At 37.4% G+C, this 20,304-nt stretch overlaps 1 protein-coding gene across 2 annotated transcripts in view; it reads right to left on the bottom strand.

Annotated features, from left to right (window-relative positions):
* Nucleotides 1-20,304, bottom strand: part of PARG (poly(ADP-ribose) glycohydrolase) — a 75,926-nt gene that overhangs the window by 38,422 nt on the left and 17,200 nt on the right. For both annotated transcript variants that reach the window (XM_054205310.1, XM_054205309.1), the window contains exons 8-9: nt 6,664-6,756; nt 4,392-4,549 (exon numbers count right to left, since the gene is read on the bottom strand). In XM_054205310.1, the coding sequence (XP_054061285.1) occupies nt 4,392-4,549; nt 6,664-6,756 (251 nt within the window). The remainder of the gene's footprint in view (nt 1-4,391; nt 4,550-6,663; nt 6,757-20,304) is intronic.

The raw sequence follows: 20,304 nt of genomic DNA, 5'->3' as shown, positions 1-20,304 counted from the left end.
TCCTTTTCAGTCATCCAGAACACTGACTCAAGATTGCAGAAGTTTTTTTTTCTTATACTTTGCTTTTACATATAATCAAACTAGGCAGCTTCCTAAATTACCAAATTATATAGTGTTAAGACACAGGTCTGATAACTTGGTCAACAGGGGGGAAGAAAAAATCTCCACGGTGCAAAGTCTTGTATGACAGTGGGCTGTGTCTCCTTCAGCATCTTACAAAAAATAAATGCAAGAAAACACAGTTCAATCTTATCCTTAATATATTTCAAGAGGAATATATTTTTTACGGAAGTGCTATGTTAAACAACAAACTATTCAGAAAGATTAATTATAAGCATCACTATAAGAAACTACTTTAAACCGTGCCACCACCATCGTAATTGTAGACATGATCTCAGAAGAGTCAATGCAATTCATGCGCTACGTTCAAGCAGCATTCAACTTCCATGGAAAAATTTACCAGTAAGAGGAATAAAATGGCAAATGTAATTATTTCTTTCTTTTGTGATAGGATAATACTTTTGCACAAAGCTGCCCAATCTATTTCAATCGTATTATTATAAAAGTGTTTTTAAAAAGAAAAATTGACCTCTTTAAATTTAGCTTGCTATTTTGAAAGGAAGCAGTATTTTATGCTATTTAGGATGATCTAATGTTTGGCCACTGAACGGATGTCATTCTATCTAGCAGAACTCATAAATATTAAAGCTCTCAAAGTTAAACTACAAATTCCATTTTATTAACTACACTTGAAATGAATTATGTTATTAATGACTTCAGAATCATCATAGCCCCATCCTTGCCAAGTACAAAAGGGAAGAATTCAATTAAATTACTGAGTATTTCCTTATACACAGGTGACTTTCAGTCTGGAGCCTGATGAACAATCAAAACAGACAGCTGGTGTCACTACATACCATTAAACTAAGTGCTTCAGTGTCAGAAGAGGAATGCTCACTTCTCTCCTCTCCTCTAGCAAGACCAGCAGGCCGGAGAGGAGAGGTAAAGCATAGAAGACTCACATTAATAACACATACAATGTGTTAGTATTCCTATATGTGGTACCCTCCAATCAGCTGCAGTTATTAGCACACGCACCAGCATTCAAACAACTTGCCAGCATCACTGTAGTTAACGGTGCCACGCAACAGTGCGCCAGAAAACACTTAACAGAGGGAGAAGAAAAGAAAGAAAGAAAAAAAAAAAAGAGTAAATTCTCAATATCTTGCACTTACCATCTCCTGTTTTGTCAAACAAATTTGTGCTTTGGGGGGAGTAGGGGTGGGAGTCACAATATGCTAGTAAATACCACATAAAAACCTAAGGCAGGGAGTAGACTGGGAGGGAAGATGGAACACGACAACATTTAAACGTAGAAACTGTAACTATTTTACAGTGTGTAAAAAAAGGTGCTACTGTTTAAGTCTGCATAAAGTGAATTGATAAATGACCGCAATGTAAAACTGAAAACACAAGAAAGTAACAGCTTATACAGTTGTGTTTGTAACTTAAGGCACAAAGAAAAAAGAAAAAAAAACAACCCACCCTCAAATGCTAGCATCCACTCAGTAATTTTGCTTCATTGGGAACCTTGGCACATTACTTTTTTGTACCCAAAGAACAAAGTCATTCATTCACAGTCATGGAGCAGATGAATTACACTGAGGAAAGAACTGAGTCTGGAAAAAGCTTCAGACTCTAATACTGTGGGGAGAAAGGGTTGCTGCGTGGAACAATCCATTATGCCCATCCCTAAGCAGACAGAGCAAAGCAGCAGCCTCCAAAGCCTTTACATCAAAACATTGTTATAGAGAGGAAGAAAAAGTCACAAACATTTTAACTTCAGTCATTGCCTAGTGCCTTTTGAGTATATCCAGCTTCACAAAAGGCTTTTTTGTAAAAGCTGAAGATACACGCTGCAGTGGACCAAACCTTGTCGCCTTTACAAGTCTGAAACAACAGCTGAAAGTATAACACTTTATTCTCTGTCCTTGCTACTAAAGAACTAACTTTTCAGGGCGAGAAAATACAAGGTTGACAGGAGGAAATGAAATAGGATAACATCCATCCTCTTTTTCCCCCCTCATTTTAGATTTCAACAGAGTCAGGTTCTATAGAGTAGCACAATAGAAAACTGTAAATTCTTGTAGTACCCTTTCCACCACTCACTCTCTTCAATCTCCTTTTGCTTTTATCCTGCCAGCCCCCCTCTCACTGACATATTCCCTCTTATTTTATTCAGTCTGTCACATCTGGTATTCAACTTCACTAATCTGCTCATAATTAAATGCAAAATACACGAGGGTGGGGGCGGATTTTGGTCCAACAAATGGTTAAGTAACAAAAGGACTGAAAAAAGGAAACTATAATTATATATATATATATAAAAATTACGTATTATATATACATACATACATAATTATATAGACATATCTATATAATATATATTTAACTTGGCAAACACTGAGGAAAAGCCATTTTCAATCCTCAAGAAGCACAAGACATCAGCCTCTCTTCTTTTCTCCAGGTTGGCAACAATATTCTTGCACTTACATGAATATAAATGGCTTTCTGCCCTGTGTGACGAAGCTGAGCATTACCTCATCCGTAATGCAAGAGGAAGGCCTGAAGGTTGTCTGCTGCATTACCCCTTTTAAATAACATTGTTGGAACTTAGTATGAGCGATAGCACTAGGAAGCCAAGTCAGAAAACAAAGAAGGAATGACTGGGATAAGGCAAAAAAATCCTGAATAGTTTGTACTTTATACTGGCCATTCTATGGCAGGAAACCATTTACCTAATAATCTGCCAAGAATTTTTTATTTAAAAGTAGTTCAAAATATTATGCCCCAAGTTAACCACTAGTATTATGCTGTACTACTGTGACTTCACATTGCTGTGCAATGTTCATAGGAGAGAATATAATTTTAATCCAGTGATGTAGCAACATTTTATTCTGTAGTCGGTAAGAATTTAACTGCTTGATTTAGAACACACTTAAGTTACAAGAAAAACTGGTATCTTAAAGTCCTTTAAAAAAAACCAAACCAAAATTCAGCTAGAAGTGTGTAGCTGGTGCAGTCAAACAGAACTCTTTCCAGAACTTTACTGTCCTCTTTAACTGCTCTGAACATATATCTTTTTTAATGCACGGATGGTACCTTTCATTTATTTGTTTTTATGAACTAATGGTGGAAAAATATGCTGAATTGTATGGCACATTAATGCCCACCCACACTTCTCTTCCGTAACCCACTGCACTTCTGGAATAAACACAACGACAGTGACCCTGGTCTCTCTTCTGAAATACACAGTACAGAGAAACTTGTGCTAGCCCGTAAAGACAGCAACCACCAAACCCGTTATTAGTACACTGGCACGTCTGACAATTTATTCTGGGAAGTTCTAGTCTAACATAGCTCTTACAACACATGTATCCAAGTGTGCTGGATCACAGGTAACAGCAGTATTTTTGTATTTCGTCTCAGTTTTCAGAGCATATACACAACACATTAACTGTGAGGAATAAGAAAAACTCTAGATCAATAATCTAGCCAAGCTCCAGCCTAACAAACTTAAGGTTGATTTATACAGGCTTATATGGAAGTGCCCAGGAGATGACAAACTCTCATTTCTAATCTACAAGTCCATGTGAACCATAATATTCTGCAGCAGGAAATGTCTCCATCCTCTTCCACCATTTAAAACTGAATAAGCATATTTAAAAAATAAAATATGTGAAGAAAAATGTCTAATCATATCTGCCTGTAAGCTAGCGTTGAAGAAAAAACAATAACGATTTCTTTAGAAATCAGAGTATCTTTAAATAAATTCTTGTGGTCTTCAAACGTTTTTAGGTTAACTCGTAGCAAAAAGGACAGGTTTAATTTATCATGCAGCTCTACAACTGCCTTAAAATGATAAGGGATTGTATGGATGCTGAAGAATCAAGTCCTATTGATCTGACTTAATGTGCAGACCACCACTGCTGACACAAAGGAGACAACAGAAACATGGCTGGGGAAACACTGACCTTTAATTGAAACACATATAGAACACCTGAAGCACAAATGAAATATACCATTCGCAGATGAGTGGCTTATAAGGAGGCAGGGAATTGTATCAGCCTAATTATGCCAGAGCAAGGTCGTGTTTGTGCGTGTGCATGCATGAAAAAAAGAAAAATGTGGAACATTAAGCATATCTTCCTATGCACAAGATCCTTTCTTACATAGTTTTCCTGTCCATAGAGGTAAACACAAAAGACAGAAAGCAAATTACTGAAACTGGTGACAGAAACATGAAAGAAATGATGAGTTTCTCCCCTAAATGACAACAATAATATTTTCATTGAAGGGTTATCAGCTTCATTTACTCCAGAGTGCCATACCTGTTGAAGTTAATGTCTGGATAAGTAGAATACTCTGACTTCATCTTCGCATTGCGTCGTGGAAAAGTACAGAAGAAAGCATTGGCCAGAAAACTAGCAATCTGTTCCTGTGACATTGTGATGGAGTGATTCATCTTTTGTTTCAGTAGAGGTATTGGCTACCAACAAAAGTAGTAATAATAATTAGCTTACCCATTTCAAAAGAAAAAACAGGAGCACAAAATTACATTTATTAGATTAGAGCAAGAGTAATTTAGGCCATTGGTGAACCCTTTAATCAGCAGCACTATTAAAGTCAAGAGCAGTTTATTCAAGACAATTTGGAAAAAGCTTGCTTGACAAACTGCAGATTTGTAATCAATAATAAAAAGAAAGACCAAGAAAATGCAACTTATCAAACAAAACCATAAGGAATGGAGAGGGGAAAAAAATAGATGGGATGTTGCAAATCCTGGGCAATCTTAAAGAATGAAGTAAAAACCCACTTTCAACAGCTGTATAGTTAAGAACCCTTAAGGAATGCTTTCAGCTATAATAACCATGCTTTATACTTTACAAAGAGACATGGAAGTCACGCCACAGATCATCACTTTATGACTTGCTTTGAATTTTTTTTCCATCCTGCTTGCAGAAATAACACTGATAATATATGCAGAAAGTGCATGAGCATCCATTCTTTTATAATCAGAATGAACAAAAAGCTCAGCTTCACTTTGGCCTTCAGTTTGGCGTTTTATTTGACTCTAGTCAGGGTTTCTTTAATATAAAAAGAAACAAAGGGGTCGGGGAACAAAAAAAACCCTGAAGCGTCATACATTTTATCAGGCTTTAGCTTCCTGATTTGGAATTTTTGCTCACCACATTCATGGCATTTTATTTATTTTTTTTAATTATGTGATAATACTACGGGGGGGAGAGGGGAGGATCATTCTGACTGCTAAGAAGTACAATAACAATTACAATAAACCCACTTGTCAGGAGAAAGAGAAGACAGTTTTCACCTCTTCCAATATTCTCAGCCACCATCATTAGCCGAGCTCCAGGAGAGCTAAGCAGCTACATTTTAATCCTTTTAGTTGTGAATACAGAAATTGCTACTAATTTAGACACATCCCTGTTTACTCCACAAAACAAACAAGTCTTCCTTCATTCTTATAACTACTACATTCACGTTCACTGAATCTCATTCTGTCTTATGGCTATTTAATTAACAAGCTATATTATGATGTCTAAAGTCACACGGCTAGAGGCAGAGAAAAAAACCTGAGAAGTTCTCTCCAATAAGTTCTACAAGCCTATTAAAAATAGCATGTTTTGGACAGTATGTTTTATTGGAACAAATTTAGCTTTATGTCTAACCAAAAAAATGAGTCTGAAAGTTTTTGACAATTTACACTGCCTAACAGTACAGCATTTTTATAAAAAGGTATTAACTACACAAACTTGCAAGTCTTGTGCTTGACTTTCTGTTGAGAAATGTCATTCTCAAAAGCTTCCCCCATCAAGTGACTAGTAAAAGAAATTTTAAGAAATATTCATACTGTTTGAAATGACAGATCTACTGTAGGACCCCTGTGGCATCACAAAGTAGGGAGAGATTTTCCCTGCTTCCGTCCAACAAAATCAATTTAGAAAATTGTAACAAAGGAGCTTACAAATTGAAGTCGTTACCCTGCTAGAGTCGTTACCCTGCTAATGTGTTACCTATCGTACTTCCTCATTTCCTTGATCAGTCCTATTCACTTTTAGCAGCTTTACTACCTACAGAACTATTCCCATAACAACAATAAAATAATTAGTTATGGTTTCTATGTGCGCAAGTATTGTCATGCTCTAACTAGAATAAAACATGGTCCCAAGTAAACAAAGGCTTAATGAAAATGCTAGGATTAAAAAAAAATTCTGAGATAAAAAATCAGATGTTTTAAGATTACTGCTGTATTTCAGTTTATAAATGTGATTTTCAAACCTGAAAGTTTTCACGGTCACGTAATTTAAGAAAAGCAAGAAGCAACTCCAGCATATAGAAAGGGAAGCATTACTGAAGTTCAGGCTAAAAATATGACAGCGAGAGATATTTTTTTACATTCTATTATATCATTACAGATGTGCATTGTTCGTTCTGCTCCCTAGGCCTCAGCTACATTCAACACAAAATGTATAGCTTCTATTAAGAACATAACATAATCCTGATATTTTGACCTTAGCCATTAGTTACAGTTCGCAGATAAGTGGTCTGCCATGGAGCACTTAGCCAGCTGTGTTTACTTACCTGGGTGCAGATACTAGGGAGACAGAGCGCCAGCTTGACCATATCAGGAAGAATGGACTGGAACAAATGTTGAGCCTCTGCATCTTCAAGAACCTGTTAAAATGAAAAGAAGAAAAAAAAAAAAAGGCTTTTTACCTCAGAATTGATTTCATGAAAAGTTTGTGAAAACAGGACCCATCTAAAAGATGTTAGAGAAAAAAAAACAGGTCTTACTAGCTGCAGGCAAATCTGCAGTATTTTTTACAGTAGTACCTCACTGCATTTTACCTTGCAATAATCACAGAAGGGTAGGGGTTGGAAGGGACCTCCAGAGATATCCAAGTCCAACCCCCCTGCCAGAGCAGGGTCACCCAGAGCAGGCTGCACAGGAATGCATCCAGGCGGATTCTGAATGTCTCCAGAGATGGAGACTCCACCACCTCTCTGGGCAGCCTGTTCCAGTGCTCTGTCACCCTCAAAGTAAAGAAGTTCCCCCTCATGTTTAGGTGGAACTTCCTATGCTCAAGTTTGTGCCCATTACCTCTTGTCCTGTCGCTGGGCACCACTGAAAAGAGCCTGGCCCCATCCTCCTGACACCCACCCTTTAAGTATTTATAAGCATTGATAAGATTCCCCCTCAGCCTTCTTTTTTCCAGACTGAAAAGACCCAAGTCCCTCAGCCTTTCCTTCAGAGGTGTTCTAGTCCCCTAATCATCTTTGTATGATTGAACTGAAATACAGAAATTGAAATACAAAAACAACTCTCAAGAGTTGCAGTTGAGAAAACACGTCACCAAATGCCCTACAAAGGATCCTTGAATAAGTTATCATTTGACTCTTTCCAATGCAATGAACCAAATTCTCAACTGGTAGCAATCACCACCTAACCACAAAAGCACTGGAACGATTCAATTAACTTTCATATTCAGGTCACAGTCCAAGACAAGCACCTGTGACATTCTCCTGTGAAGGACGTAAGAAAGGCACCGCTGGGTGAGATCAGTGGTCCTCAGCAGCAGCAACAGGAAATGCTATGTAAGAAGAGCATGCAGGCCTGGCCACTTTCTGCTGTCCATCCTCACCATGTTCCCTCAAGAACTACAGCCATTGGATTACATGTTAATGGATGCAGCCTGCCTGGTCCCAGCTGTAATCTTTTCAGTCTTAGCTGCCCCTCTCTACCTGCTCTAACATTCTTCCTGAGGAGGAGAGACACGCAAAAAAATGAGTACACCAACGTTTCACAAGGCTTCTCAAAGCTTTTATAGTCAAGATTGAGTCATATCAAACCCTTCTTGTCCTGTTCTCAATTCCCTTCCTGACGCTGTCTGGCCCACTGCTGACGTGTTTGGCTGCCAAACCCAATGTATTCAAAGGAAGTCCAGGATCTCTCTTCTAAGATGCAACTGCCAGTTCTGAGGTCAACATCAGGTACCCAAGCTTTAGATGAACCCACCCACACACCCATTCATGTATTAAATACCTATTTTTAAAAGTGCAAAAGGTTCTTTATGGTGGGCAATGCTCTTAGAAAAGCTAGGATAAGCACATGAATGGGAGGTTGTGAAACGAAAAACAACACTAAGCAGTGCAGTTGCAATATACAAAATGGCACAAAAGCATGCCATATCCTCAAATGTCTCACATTCTGCCATATGAATGGGCTGAAGAAAGAGCAAGGAGAGAAAAGCACATTCTCCATCTTCCTGTGCAGCAATGCAGTTCCCCCCCCCCCCGATCTAGGGATGCAGGTACCAGCTGTGACTGGCTGATAGGTTTGCATGCTGCATTTAAGGCAAAGAGCAGACAGAAGAGAACACACAACTTGCACTACAGCTGGGGAACAGAAGACAAAGGTCACAGTTCATCCTCCTGCCTTCCTCTTTCCCTTAATTCCAGGGAATCTGTATTTGAGACAGTTACCTTATACCGGTTTCTAGTTTAAAATCATTAAAATTCTGAAACTGTTGCTTTAAAACTAAATAACATTCTAAAGTAAAACTGTTAGAAAATAACTGGATTTACTATCAACTTTAGTCTCTGCAACACTTAAGACTAATTGTGAAATCACAGAAAGTGATCTTTTTAGTCATATAATCAAAGCTTTGCAATTCACACTTCAATGGGAAGTTTCACACAGACTTCAGAATGTAAAGAAGATACTGGCAATTTTCTTTAGAAGAGGAAAAATACGGTGCCTTCAATTCAAAGCATACTGTTCCCCATAAACGCCAAGCTGGAAATATTGTTTGAAGGCTAACAACTTCTGTTCTTCCAAGATCATTAAAATAACTACAGAAGTATCTCTGCTCTATTCCCTCCCGTTCCAAGTGATATAAAGGGGTAAGAGTACTCAGGAAGTTAAAAAACAAAACCACAAACAAATGCTCAAAGGGCAAACTTATGGTAGGGAAGCACGGAAAATAAAACAACCCCAATACCTACACAGTTAGTTTCCACACATTACGTATGCTGCTCAGAGACATACAAACAAGGTTTTAATTTAAAGTTTTAAATTGAAAAAAAGAACTTTCAAAGAATAGCAAGCTTAGGAAACATGAAAATCATTTGATATAACAGAGGAGGAATCCAAGTAATACACAAATTGTTGCTGAAAGTCAAATTTTTATTTTTTAAGGTTAATAAATGAAGAAGATGCATCTCTCGCTCCTGATGTTGGCTGCATATGCACCTACATATTTGCACAGTATAAGTCAGATATTGAAAATCATGACCTAACCTTTAACACCTTCTGCTCTTCCAGGAAACTCTGTTCTTAGGCACAATGTTTTTAAGTGCCATAAAGTAACAAAATGAGCATTTAAAGGCTGGAATTCATATCTCAATACATAAAATGAATATGTAAGTTAAATCTATTCAAAAGATGACATTTAACCTCAGATGTCTACCAGACTGTCAAATTCTGATATTCTGTCCCCTTTGGGTAACACTTCCTCTCTTTTAAAGTTGACATATAAATAGTGGCTGCTATGCTTTGCTGGCTGCCACAGACTATACAGTATCACTTATCTGGTGACACATTATGGCACTGGACTTTGTCATAGCTGTCAAGATTTCAACCTTTTCTTCGTGCTCCTTTGAAAACAATATAATAATAGTATGAGACAATTTCTTCACAAAACAGAAGCAGGGCTAGCAATTGCACAGCTCAGCTCTGATATGAAATGTGTAACTACAAAGTTCACTTCTTAAACTTTGAAATTCTACTTCTCCTTAACCTTCCTAATGTTGCACCAGAACACACACTCCTCTCTACATTATTGATATGCATGACTTTTAATAAACCTCCACTAATGAAAACCTGAGAATTTGAAGCTGTTAGCAACCAGAAGTGTTCTCATTGGACTTCACGCAGGTTATTCCTAGATGTAAATAACAAATAAGGTGGGGTTTTTTTTGTGAAAAGTGTTGTTGTTTTGTGAAAAGTTACTGCATTTTCACAAGAGAAATCACTTAAAGAACCCCACAACTTTAAAAAGATGATCATTGCAAGTGCTAAGTTTATAGACCTTGCCAAGAAATTCCTAACTGTGCATCGTTCTCTAATCAAACCACCAGGCAGCCTAAGCATCCCTGTTTTGAATACTCCCCTATTTAGGCAAAGGTCTCCTAGATATTGCAGGGATGCGCATCAATAGTTTCAAGCTCAAACATATTTTGTTTCTTCCCAGAAATGTTACAACTTCACAAAATAGCTGCTGCAGTGAGTAATCCAAGAACTCTGTTGTTTAACTGCAGGTGCTGGTTTGTTTTTTTTTTTATTTATTTAAAAAAACAAACAAAAACAACAACAGAAAACAAACAAACAAAAAAAGCCTTTCTCCCTGATAAACTTTCTCCCTAAAAATAACTCCTTGGGGAGCTATTCAGTCCTGTGCTTCCCATTCGTATCTTGCGGCTATCACACATTATTGAACAGTGGCAGTAAGCCAGAAATACGTACCCTTCCTTGTTTCACGTTTTTAAAAAAACTAAGTAACTTGAGTCATGGCCGCATCCATGTAATCATAACTTCCCCTTTCTGCCCAAGGACTCTTCCTGTACAGGTACCATTCCTATGAGGTTTCTGTGAAAAAGAACAGCTGCAATCCCCTGGCTGCTTGGTCCTCATCCTCTTTTGACCACTAAACCAGCGTGCCACCGCAGTCACAGCTTTGTAGGCCAACCACTGTCACTGCATATTCTCAGCTACGCTCAGTGCGACACAGACCCTGGTTTTATCTGTGACAGCCTTTTCAGACTTTGAAACCAGCAAAAAAGAACACTCAATCGTGGAAAGTAAAAGGCTTCCAGGATGTGGAGTGCTGACACCACAGCTACATCTGACAGACATCCCACGATGCAAATGCCAACTTGGGAGAACCTAGCAACCGCACAGAGAATACCTGGTCACAGAACTAAATGAAGATTTATTTGGAAGGAAACTCTCTTCAGGAAGCCGTGACTTGTACTGATGTAAAATCCAGCGTATTTAGAGTCACATAACATGTTCTACTCATTTGTTGCTGCTGAAAGAGGGACGTGCCATTCTATCTCCCCAAACACATACACACACCACATTTCACTAGTTCCCATGTTCATCTGATAACTTCGCGAGATCCTTCAGCTTGCTAACACTACAGGAAAACAACTTGTGGGGGGAGAGGGAAGGGAGGGTAGCCATCCTCTGCATTAATGAGTCGAACCAGCCTCCCAAAAAGCTTTGTATTATTAGGTGTTGTGCTGGGTGGGTGGTAGGTGAAACAGAATCAGTCACAGCCCTCAAAGGGCTACAAAGGCACATAGCCATTGCAACTCTTCTCACTGAAAAAGCAGCAATATTCTAGTTAGTATGAAGCTGTTACGAGCACATCACTTTGAAGTAAATCTCCTAGTAAAAGAAGCCTGTTTTGATTCAGTAATGTGCTTCTTAGCTGGGTGCAATCTTTTTCAAGGCTACAACTATGTAAAGGTTGAGAGAAAGGATTGGATTTCCACTGTTAAAAAAAATTACATTTATTTTATAACTTAAGGAATTCTAAAATACAAAATGGTTGTCAACCATTTTTGATAAAGAAAAATACATTAAGTATCACAGCAATTTTTTTTTAAACATTTGATCAGTTTCTCCTTTCCTTATTACGCGTACATGTCCTTTGCAGCTTCCTTTAGGATTTGAAATAAAAATATATTGTTGACTTTATTCATGGTTCTCCAATCATGCAAAAAATTATTTAGGAATGAAATAAAAGCAGGGGTTATACCCAAGGCAAAAGTACACGGAATCAGAGTTGCAAAGCATGACTTGTCTTTTGCCAAAGAAATCATTTGGCGATTCCATCAGTATTTACACTGGAGTCACTGATTAAATGAACATGACTTAGGGCTCCAATTCATAAGATGCAAATGGGTCAGCGAGCCGTAGCAGAGGTAAGAGCTCTTGGCCAAACTTGCATTGCAATTTTGCAAAATGAACATCTATGCTGCAGCAAAGAGGCCTGACTAAACGCCGCCATAAGTAATGGCCTCTTGTCACTATAAACCAGTCCTCCAAAACGTAATGAACGAGTGTGCCTGACAGTCCTAATAAGAAGGATCTGAGGTAGCATGGGGTGATAGTGATGCTAGAGAGTTTAAATCTAAATCTGACAGCTCATCAAACCAAACAAAGTGCACACACCGAACACAAATTCAGACAGCTCTATCTATCATGTGGGAAGGCAGAGCCATCACGCCAACAGGCAACCAGCACGCTAAGACACCAATGGCCTAATGCTTTCCATTTGTTTGGGTTTATTTCCCCCGATTAACCTCTGTGGCAGGACAAAGACCAACTGAATCACGTTCTTAGGATGAAGGGGGAAAACAGAGTGCTTCCTTCAGACTTTATTTCCTAAATTCTAATGGATTTTGACCTTCTGACTTCTTACTTCCCAGCCGCCCTAAAGCCTCATGCACTTTCTCAGAATTACTTTGTTTCAGTTTTAGTTTGTAAGTGCTCTGTAGCATCAGCTACTATACTGAACTGCCTGTCCAGTAACAGCTTTCCTAACTATTTTAACATAAGATAATGTTAGAGGCAGTAATAGCCTCCTAACTAATTAGACAAACTGCATAACTTCTATGTACTCTCTCCATAGTTAGTTCATTCTGCTAGTTTCAGGAATAATTTTTTTCTTTTTCTTTCTTCACCACCTTCAATTTGTCTCAAAAAAATATCTCTGTATATTTTTACAGAGCATGAAGATCCACATGATGAATACTTCCAAGCTGAAAAACTTGGTTGCAAATAGAAGCGTAGCAAATAAGGACATATATAGCCTACCTAGACATGACATCATTATTAAACCTCCTTCAAGTCTGCAATTCAAAGAAAATAACAAAGAAAGATATGTGAACAAAGCAACACTATTCACATTCTCACCAAGAGAAAGATTTGCTCAGTGCCACCTGCAAGGAATATGCAGGTGGAACACGCCATGAACCCTAAGACAACTTGGAAGAGTCTCCTGAAAAAAAAAAATTGATCAACTTCTGTAATTTTGCAATTTTTGTGAGGATAAGAGGGAAAGCAAAAAAACTGAAAAAAAGTAAAAAAAAAAATATCTATTTGGGGAACAAGGACAATAGGAACTTGTTTTTGAAGGCTTAATTTAAGACTGTTAACAGTCTTGTTCCACCCATAAGCATTTAAAATAGTGCTTTTTTTTTTTTCATTCAATACACAGACTGTACCTCCCCCCTTCCAAAGGCTGCCATTTCACTGTCAAATGAGATGTAAGAGTTCAGTTGTGCTCTTGCACTATTCTATAAGATATTGGGTCTTGTGCACTTTTGGATAACAGTAACAATTTTAATTTTACACTTTTTTTTTTTTTCCTTTTTTAAGTGTATTCCACAGAAGCTCCCAGACATCCCGAAGCATCTCCCTCACTATTCCCTTCCAGCTAAGACTCTCCTTTGAGACACTTATACAAATACTTGAGTGTTCTAAGCAATCACAACACGTGGCTGTTCCTTTATTGCACTAAGCAATATTGTCTTCATTTTCTCTTCCTTCCAGAGCAGCATGTACTTAATTACTTGTTCTCCTGTCACAGAAGTCGCATGCTTTTTGTATGCTGTTTGTGTAACACTTAAAGATGGTTGAGTCTAGATCCATGAGTAGAGCTCCTCAGCGCCAATAAAACAACCAAGCCACGGTCTATGACATTTAAGTCTTTCACCTGAAAGTAAACCAACCTCAGACAGCCAACCTGTACTCCCTCTCTTCCCTTAATCCTTATCATAAGCACTCTTAAACATTATAGAATCCTAAAAGCAGACTCTCTCAATCTGTTATTTGGAACAGCTGGAAAAAAAAAAAAACCAACCAAAAAAGCCTAAACAAGTTCTTATTGGGTGACTTTGAAAACTAATATACTAACTTAATATACCCCCAAAAAGCCAAAACAAGCTTCACTAAGTCATACTCTTTACAAAGCCTTTTCTTCTTGACAAGGAGTAGATGAATTCTACTTAAATACACTGTGCTGCAACTATCAGTGTATCTGATACCTAGACAGAGACACTAGGCTGCAGCCTGCTAACTTGTATGCCTACGTAAAACAGATTCTTTGTGGTAACATAACATACTATACGTATATACAAGATTAAAACCTAGAACAAAAGCGGGGGTCAGTGAGGCAGGGGCACGGACTTTAGTTCCCATTTTATTAAGTTAATGAATTTCCAAAACTGCAGGAGAGAATAAACTCTCATCTGCCTCCTTTCGTTCCCTTACAAAACTAATTCAGTAGGAAACACACTTAGCTGTCAAATCCATCCCATTTCTTGAGCACTTGTCTGATTAGAAACCAGAGGAAGGACAAAGTAATCTTCGGAGGGAAGGGGGGGGGGGGAAAAAAAGCCCGTAACACTGGATTATGCGGAGAAGAATCTTATTTAAGAAGAATGTTTCTGACATTTATCAAAACCACAAACTGACACTTCAAAAGAAAAAAGGAAGACAGCTTACAAGGCAGAGGTTAATTCATTTTTCTTTAATTTTTTTTTCTCCCTGAAGGCTCATTCGCGTCTTCTGCCAATCCAACCCTGGAATGATCTCTCAGGTGTATCATCCCTAACAATGGCAGCTTTATTCTCAAAGCTTTTCAATATGCTAAATAAACTCTGAGAGAAAAATGTATATTTATATTGCCATCTCCTCTTAATGGGTTTAGAAGCCCGGTTTGTTCTTCTAAGGTACTGTAAATCTAACCACAATCATTTTCATTACCAATGGGTGAATTCTCTATGTGCCACCAAGAGAGTCTACCTGCACGTTCTTACAGAGCAATTCTATTACTGCGTAGAAGAATCACAAACATTTCTGAAGCGATGCGGAGTCCTGGGAAAAAAAAGTCAAATACTGCTTTCTAAATACTTTTGAGTTACTCTTGGGAAGAACAAAGTAGCAGAAAAGGACAATGACCTTGTTTCTACAACAGGGCTGTAACATGGAGGGAGGGAAGTATCTTTCCTCTGAATGACACAAGCTAAGGGTGAAAACAATCCATTTCCAGGTTCATTCAAACCTTTTACCTCTCTAAACACAGTACTTGGGGGGGGGGGGGGGGGGAAGATGTTTAATGCTGCTGTGATTTTAAAAACATCTGCTAAAAAAACATTGTGTAGAACCATTCCAACGCTATCAGATTTAACTACAAATTTCTTCAACCACTTTTGAAACCAATATCCTTGGCACTAAAAGCTTCATGAGACAACATAGCTATTGCTTTTATGAAAACTGTATTTTCTTTAACATCACCAAAAAAAGTCAAGCACAAACAGAAGGGGAAAAAGATCAGCTAAAGACAACACAACATCATTGTAGATTTCAACAAATCTATAGCCTATTTTTTGCTTAGTTGTCAGAATCATAGACTCAAAATTACCAACATCTTGAGAAAAATAACCAGTAATTATGATTATATTGGCCATATAAGACCCTCAGACCATCTCCAGAGTACACATTCTGCAACCTTGCAAACCTGCTCTTTAAGGAATGCGTGGCAACTAATAACAAACTCTGAAAGGAAGCAATATAAACAAATTCAGTGTTTCAGATGAAAAGGCATGAAAAGAATTGGGAATATAGTAACAATACACTTCATTTATGGCTTCACAGTCATCCTAACAACGGTAATGCCTTTTTATCACTTCCCTACTTCCAGGTACACTTTTTCAGAAAGTGTTTCCCTTGAAAGCTTTGGCCATCATCAGGTTTGTTGTGTTTTTGTGGTTTTTTTTTTTTTTTTTTTTTTTTTTTTTTTTTTTTATTCTAACTGCTCCAGATACTGAAAAAAATAAATCTAAAGGCACAAAGCAGCTAAGGAAAGCCACCACAACCAAAAGAAACTTCTCCTAGTCATTTGGGATAGACAGTTGAGCACAGATAAACGATAATTTACACATAATACAATGGAAGCAAAGAAATCTGTTCATCAGCCCCCCTACTGCCAAAGCAAAACAAATAAAGCAACAATCAAAATATAGCTTTTGAAACCATAACATTTATATTTACTAGATTTTTTCTTTTCTCTTTTTTAAACAGGAATGTCCTCAATACAATGAAAAACTATGGAAGAGATCCTCAGGATGTATCTTTACATTGTCTCAAAGCATTACGTATCCACAAACACTTAAGACACAATATAATTAAAACTCTACACCTGGTATACGTAGATATACCTTCCCTGGTAATTCTGAGTCAACAGTCTGATGCAACAGTCATCGCAATGGTGCTTACAAAACACCACTTAAAACATCTTCAACTGTTTTGCTGAGAAAGTACAGAAAACTAAGAAAAAGCCTGTAATTCAGTACTCGGTACTATTTCCCCTCTACAATGCTTAGCTTCTAATGTTTTGAATGTGTACAAGATGCACATTCCCCCATCCCAGAAAAGCTCACATTTTGTTCAATATGGGGACAAATTCCTTTCTGCTACTGTGAAAAGGAAACCCTTCATGGCAGACTCAAAAGACCTTTTCAGTTTAGACTCTAAAAAGGTAATTTGATGTAAAGAAAATTGTTTGAAAACATCTGGACTAAAATGAAATCCAGCAAGGAGCAACAAATAGGCTATTTTCAGCCTCGGGACATTTTGTTTCTTGCTTAAAAGCCTACATTTGTAGTGCTGACATCTCTGTACAAGGCTCACTTCTGTTAGTACTGTCCAGACAATTACAAAAATGATTTATCAAAAACCCAGTCACCAGAACAATTTGGTACTTTAAAATTCCTTCTATTCCAGCACCACTGATTACAGCAATCATTTTTTTCAAGCAGGTCATTCAAACAACAGAATATACAGGAAAGACTGACATGGTTCATAAGACCTGGCAGGAGACAAAAGTGGGTAAAGCCTTCTTAAAATATACAAATCTCCCAAGATATGCACATACTTAACGGTAGTGGGTGTTCTTAAACAATTTGGTCTTTTTCAAATGAGTGAAAATCCAGAGCTCAACCATAATCCAACTAGACTATACTACAGTCGCATCACCTTCAAATGTTGCATTTATAGTCTTTTTTCAGATGAAAAACTGAAATAATGGGGAAAAAATGAAAGCATGATTTCCAAAATTGTCCAGCTAATTTGCAAAATTTCTTAAGGTTATTAAATTAAGGTTATTAAGGTTAAGATCACACACACTTAAAGGCTCTGTGGTTCTGTGGCTGTTTAAAATTTTGTAATTGGAGTATTTCATTGACAGGACAGTTCTTAATTTCATTCAAATCAGCTCAGTGATCTCAAAACGTAATCAATTCTTCTTAGAGAGGAAGCAGACATACTGACAATATTTGCACATCGGATTTTTCTGCTCAGTTCTCAAACATTTAATATGCTCCATCTTAACTCAATTACTTCTATCTGACATTTTCTGAAAGTACCAAGTTCAGGCAAAATGCGCTGGTATGCTACGTAGCAACATACATTCAAATGAGAAACTGTAGTTTGGCCAAAAAAACACACTAAGCACATTCTGTAGATATATCCTAGGTTTTACTAGGCTTACAACATAATTCAGCAATTCAATAATACACATTTCTTAGGTTTTTTCAGTGAAATATAAGAGCTTTTCTTCTATTTATTTTAATTATTCCTAAGTGCAAAGCATTCACTAACAGAAACAACACTTATTGTAATATGCTCCACCACTCCTCCTATATTCTGAAATCTGTGCAGAACACCTGCTGTAGGAAAAAAAAAAAAAGTGCTACCTTAGAAAGTGTGTGCACATATCCATATGAATATTGCTAGGCCAAAATTAAATAGTAAGGAATTTTGCAAATGAAAAATAATTTCTAGTACCATAATTAGATTTTATTTTTCAAGAAAAGTAAACCAGACTTTCGGAAGAGTAAAACATCTGTAATGTGGATGTGTGATATTTATGGAAAATAGAAAAAGTTGTATTTATAAATGAGTTTATTTACATATTTATCTTGTACATTATATATTAATAAGTTTATGTATTTGCAAGTGACATTTACAGAAAATTTTGAAAAAGTATTAAATGAGGTTCTAGAAATTTACGGGTAGACACTTGCATGTAAAAGTAGGCAATAACAAAGTTTCATATCCTGACTGTTCTGGACTTCTAAAAGGATCTGGCATCCAGAAGTACGATCGTCATGCAAACTTTAATGGAAAGAAGCAGGGAGGAATGGGACTCCTTTTCTAATCCTGTTTCAAAGCTGTAATTGTAAGGCAAACATTTTTAACAGCCCATATTCTATATCATGTAAAAGCATAACTAAAGGGTGAAGAAAAATAGCAATATATTCTTTCAGCTTGGCAACTGACCTTGTTTTCTTGCTACATGGCTTTTTATCAGATTTTAGGATAAGCTGAGATTTGTGCCATAAAAAAACCCCAAACCTGCTAGCAGCCAGTTTTGAGGCTAAAACCAGTGAACTCATGCTTGACTGGAAAAGGAGAAAAAGGACCACAGATAAAGTGGTCTGGTACGTTCTTTGAAGGTTCTTCTCTGCAATTAAGTATAGACGGGAGAAGAGACTGGGCTTTTTAAAGAGCATTATCATGTTTCTTTCAACCTCAGAAAAATCAAAGTGTAAAAGTTATACAGCTTCTTTCATAACAGAAAAGAATTTCCTGAATGCTGAATTTATATGGGAATCAACAGCAAATATGCAGATCCTGGCCATTAAATAGACTGATTGGCTTCAATCAGCTTTCCCAAAAGACAGAAAGACCACAAGACATCCACAAACAAGCACTGCAGAGACACATATGCTTCTTCCTACACTAAAAGCCAAATCTAACAGTATTATACAGCGGAGAATGAGTGTCCTTGTAAAGACAGCGATAGCATATCCCCTTTAAGTCTTCTTACTTGCATCAAGTAGGCACCAAGGGTTTAGAGTTCTGCAGAACATTAAAGTTCCTGAAAAAACAAATTTTAAAAGGCATAAATGCCTTCAACTGAGGTTTATTTAAAATGTCAATTATCTGTATTATTTTGTCCTCCTAAACAAGGCTAGTGTATAGATTCCCATGCCTTTCTGTCAGCAACATCTCATATTGGTACTACACCACAATGGGGCCTATGTGACAAGGCCACTTCTGCCTCTCAACTTCAACCCAGAGAAGTTGTAACAATATAAAAATGGACAAAAGTTCACGAAAGCCCATCAACAAAAGATGCCTAGAAAAGTCTAATAGCAAGAAAAGCAAATAATTTCAGAAATTTCCAGAGTCCATCACGGTATCTGTGTAGTTGTCAATGGGATCCTTCTACGAGAAATTTCTCCAAATCCCTCCAAAGCCTGATGTAAAGACACAGCGTCCTCCTCTACATCCCCTGACAAGGAGTTCCACAGCCTTTTATTCAGTATCTAAATAAGTAATTACTTTTGTCTGATTTTGAAACCCTTACCTGCTAGGAACACCCATCTGATGTCCCTTAACTGTTGTAGTAGAAGAATAAAGCCATTTCCTCTTCAGCCTCTCTTACATTTATTTTGGACACTACTGCTATACCCATTCCTCGCTTCTCTCTTAAGTATGAGGAAAGATGAAACAGTCCTAGCTTATTTAGACATTCGTCATATGGAAACTATTACATACCTTTACACCATTCCTGACTGCTCATTGTATGTTTTCCATTTCACAGATGCAAACTTTCCACCAAGATGATCAAGCTCAAAGAGTCCAGACAAACATAAAAATAATTATGGATACAATGTGAACATCTGCAAGACATGCTGTGATCCATTTTTCAGATGACTCACAGAAGCTCAGAGACAATCACTGTCTACATCACACAAATTTACCTAAATTCCAATCTTCGGTCTATGCTTAAGAGATCAAACTTATGTCTAAACTATTTGCAATTTCCAATACATGAGTCATCACCAGAGATGACAGTTTGTCTTTTAATGACATGCCCAAGTATAGGATTTAATCCTTTTCAGCACTGTATAGTATACAGACATTATTTCACAAAGTAACTTTCTAAACACAAATATTTGGGGAATCCTAAATGCGAACAGTCCTGCATACATAACAAGAGTCCCTCTCTCTCTGCTTTGCACATACATAAAAGCAGCAAGAGTAGTTAAAAATCAGATGACTAAATCTGATTCTTTCCT

This window comes from Rissa tridactyla, chromosome 6, assembly GCF_028500815.1.
Source record: "Rissa tridactyla isolate bRisTri1 chromosome 6, bRisTri1.patW.cur.20221130, whole genome shotgun sequence".
Lineage (NCBI taxonomy): Eukaryota > Metazoa > Chordata > Aves > Charadriiformes > Laridae > Rissa > Rissa tridactyla.
The sequence above is the reverse complement of the archived record's forward strand: the minus strand, read 5'-3'. Positions and strand labels throughout refer to the sequence as shown.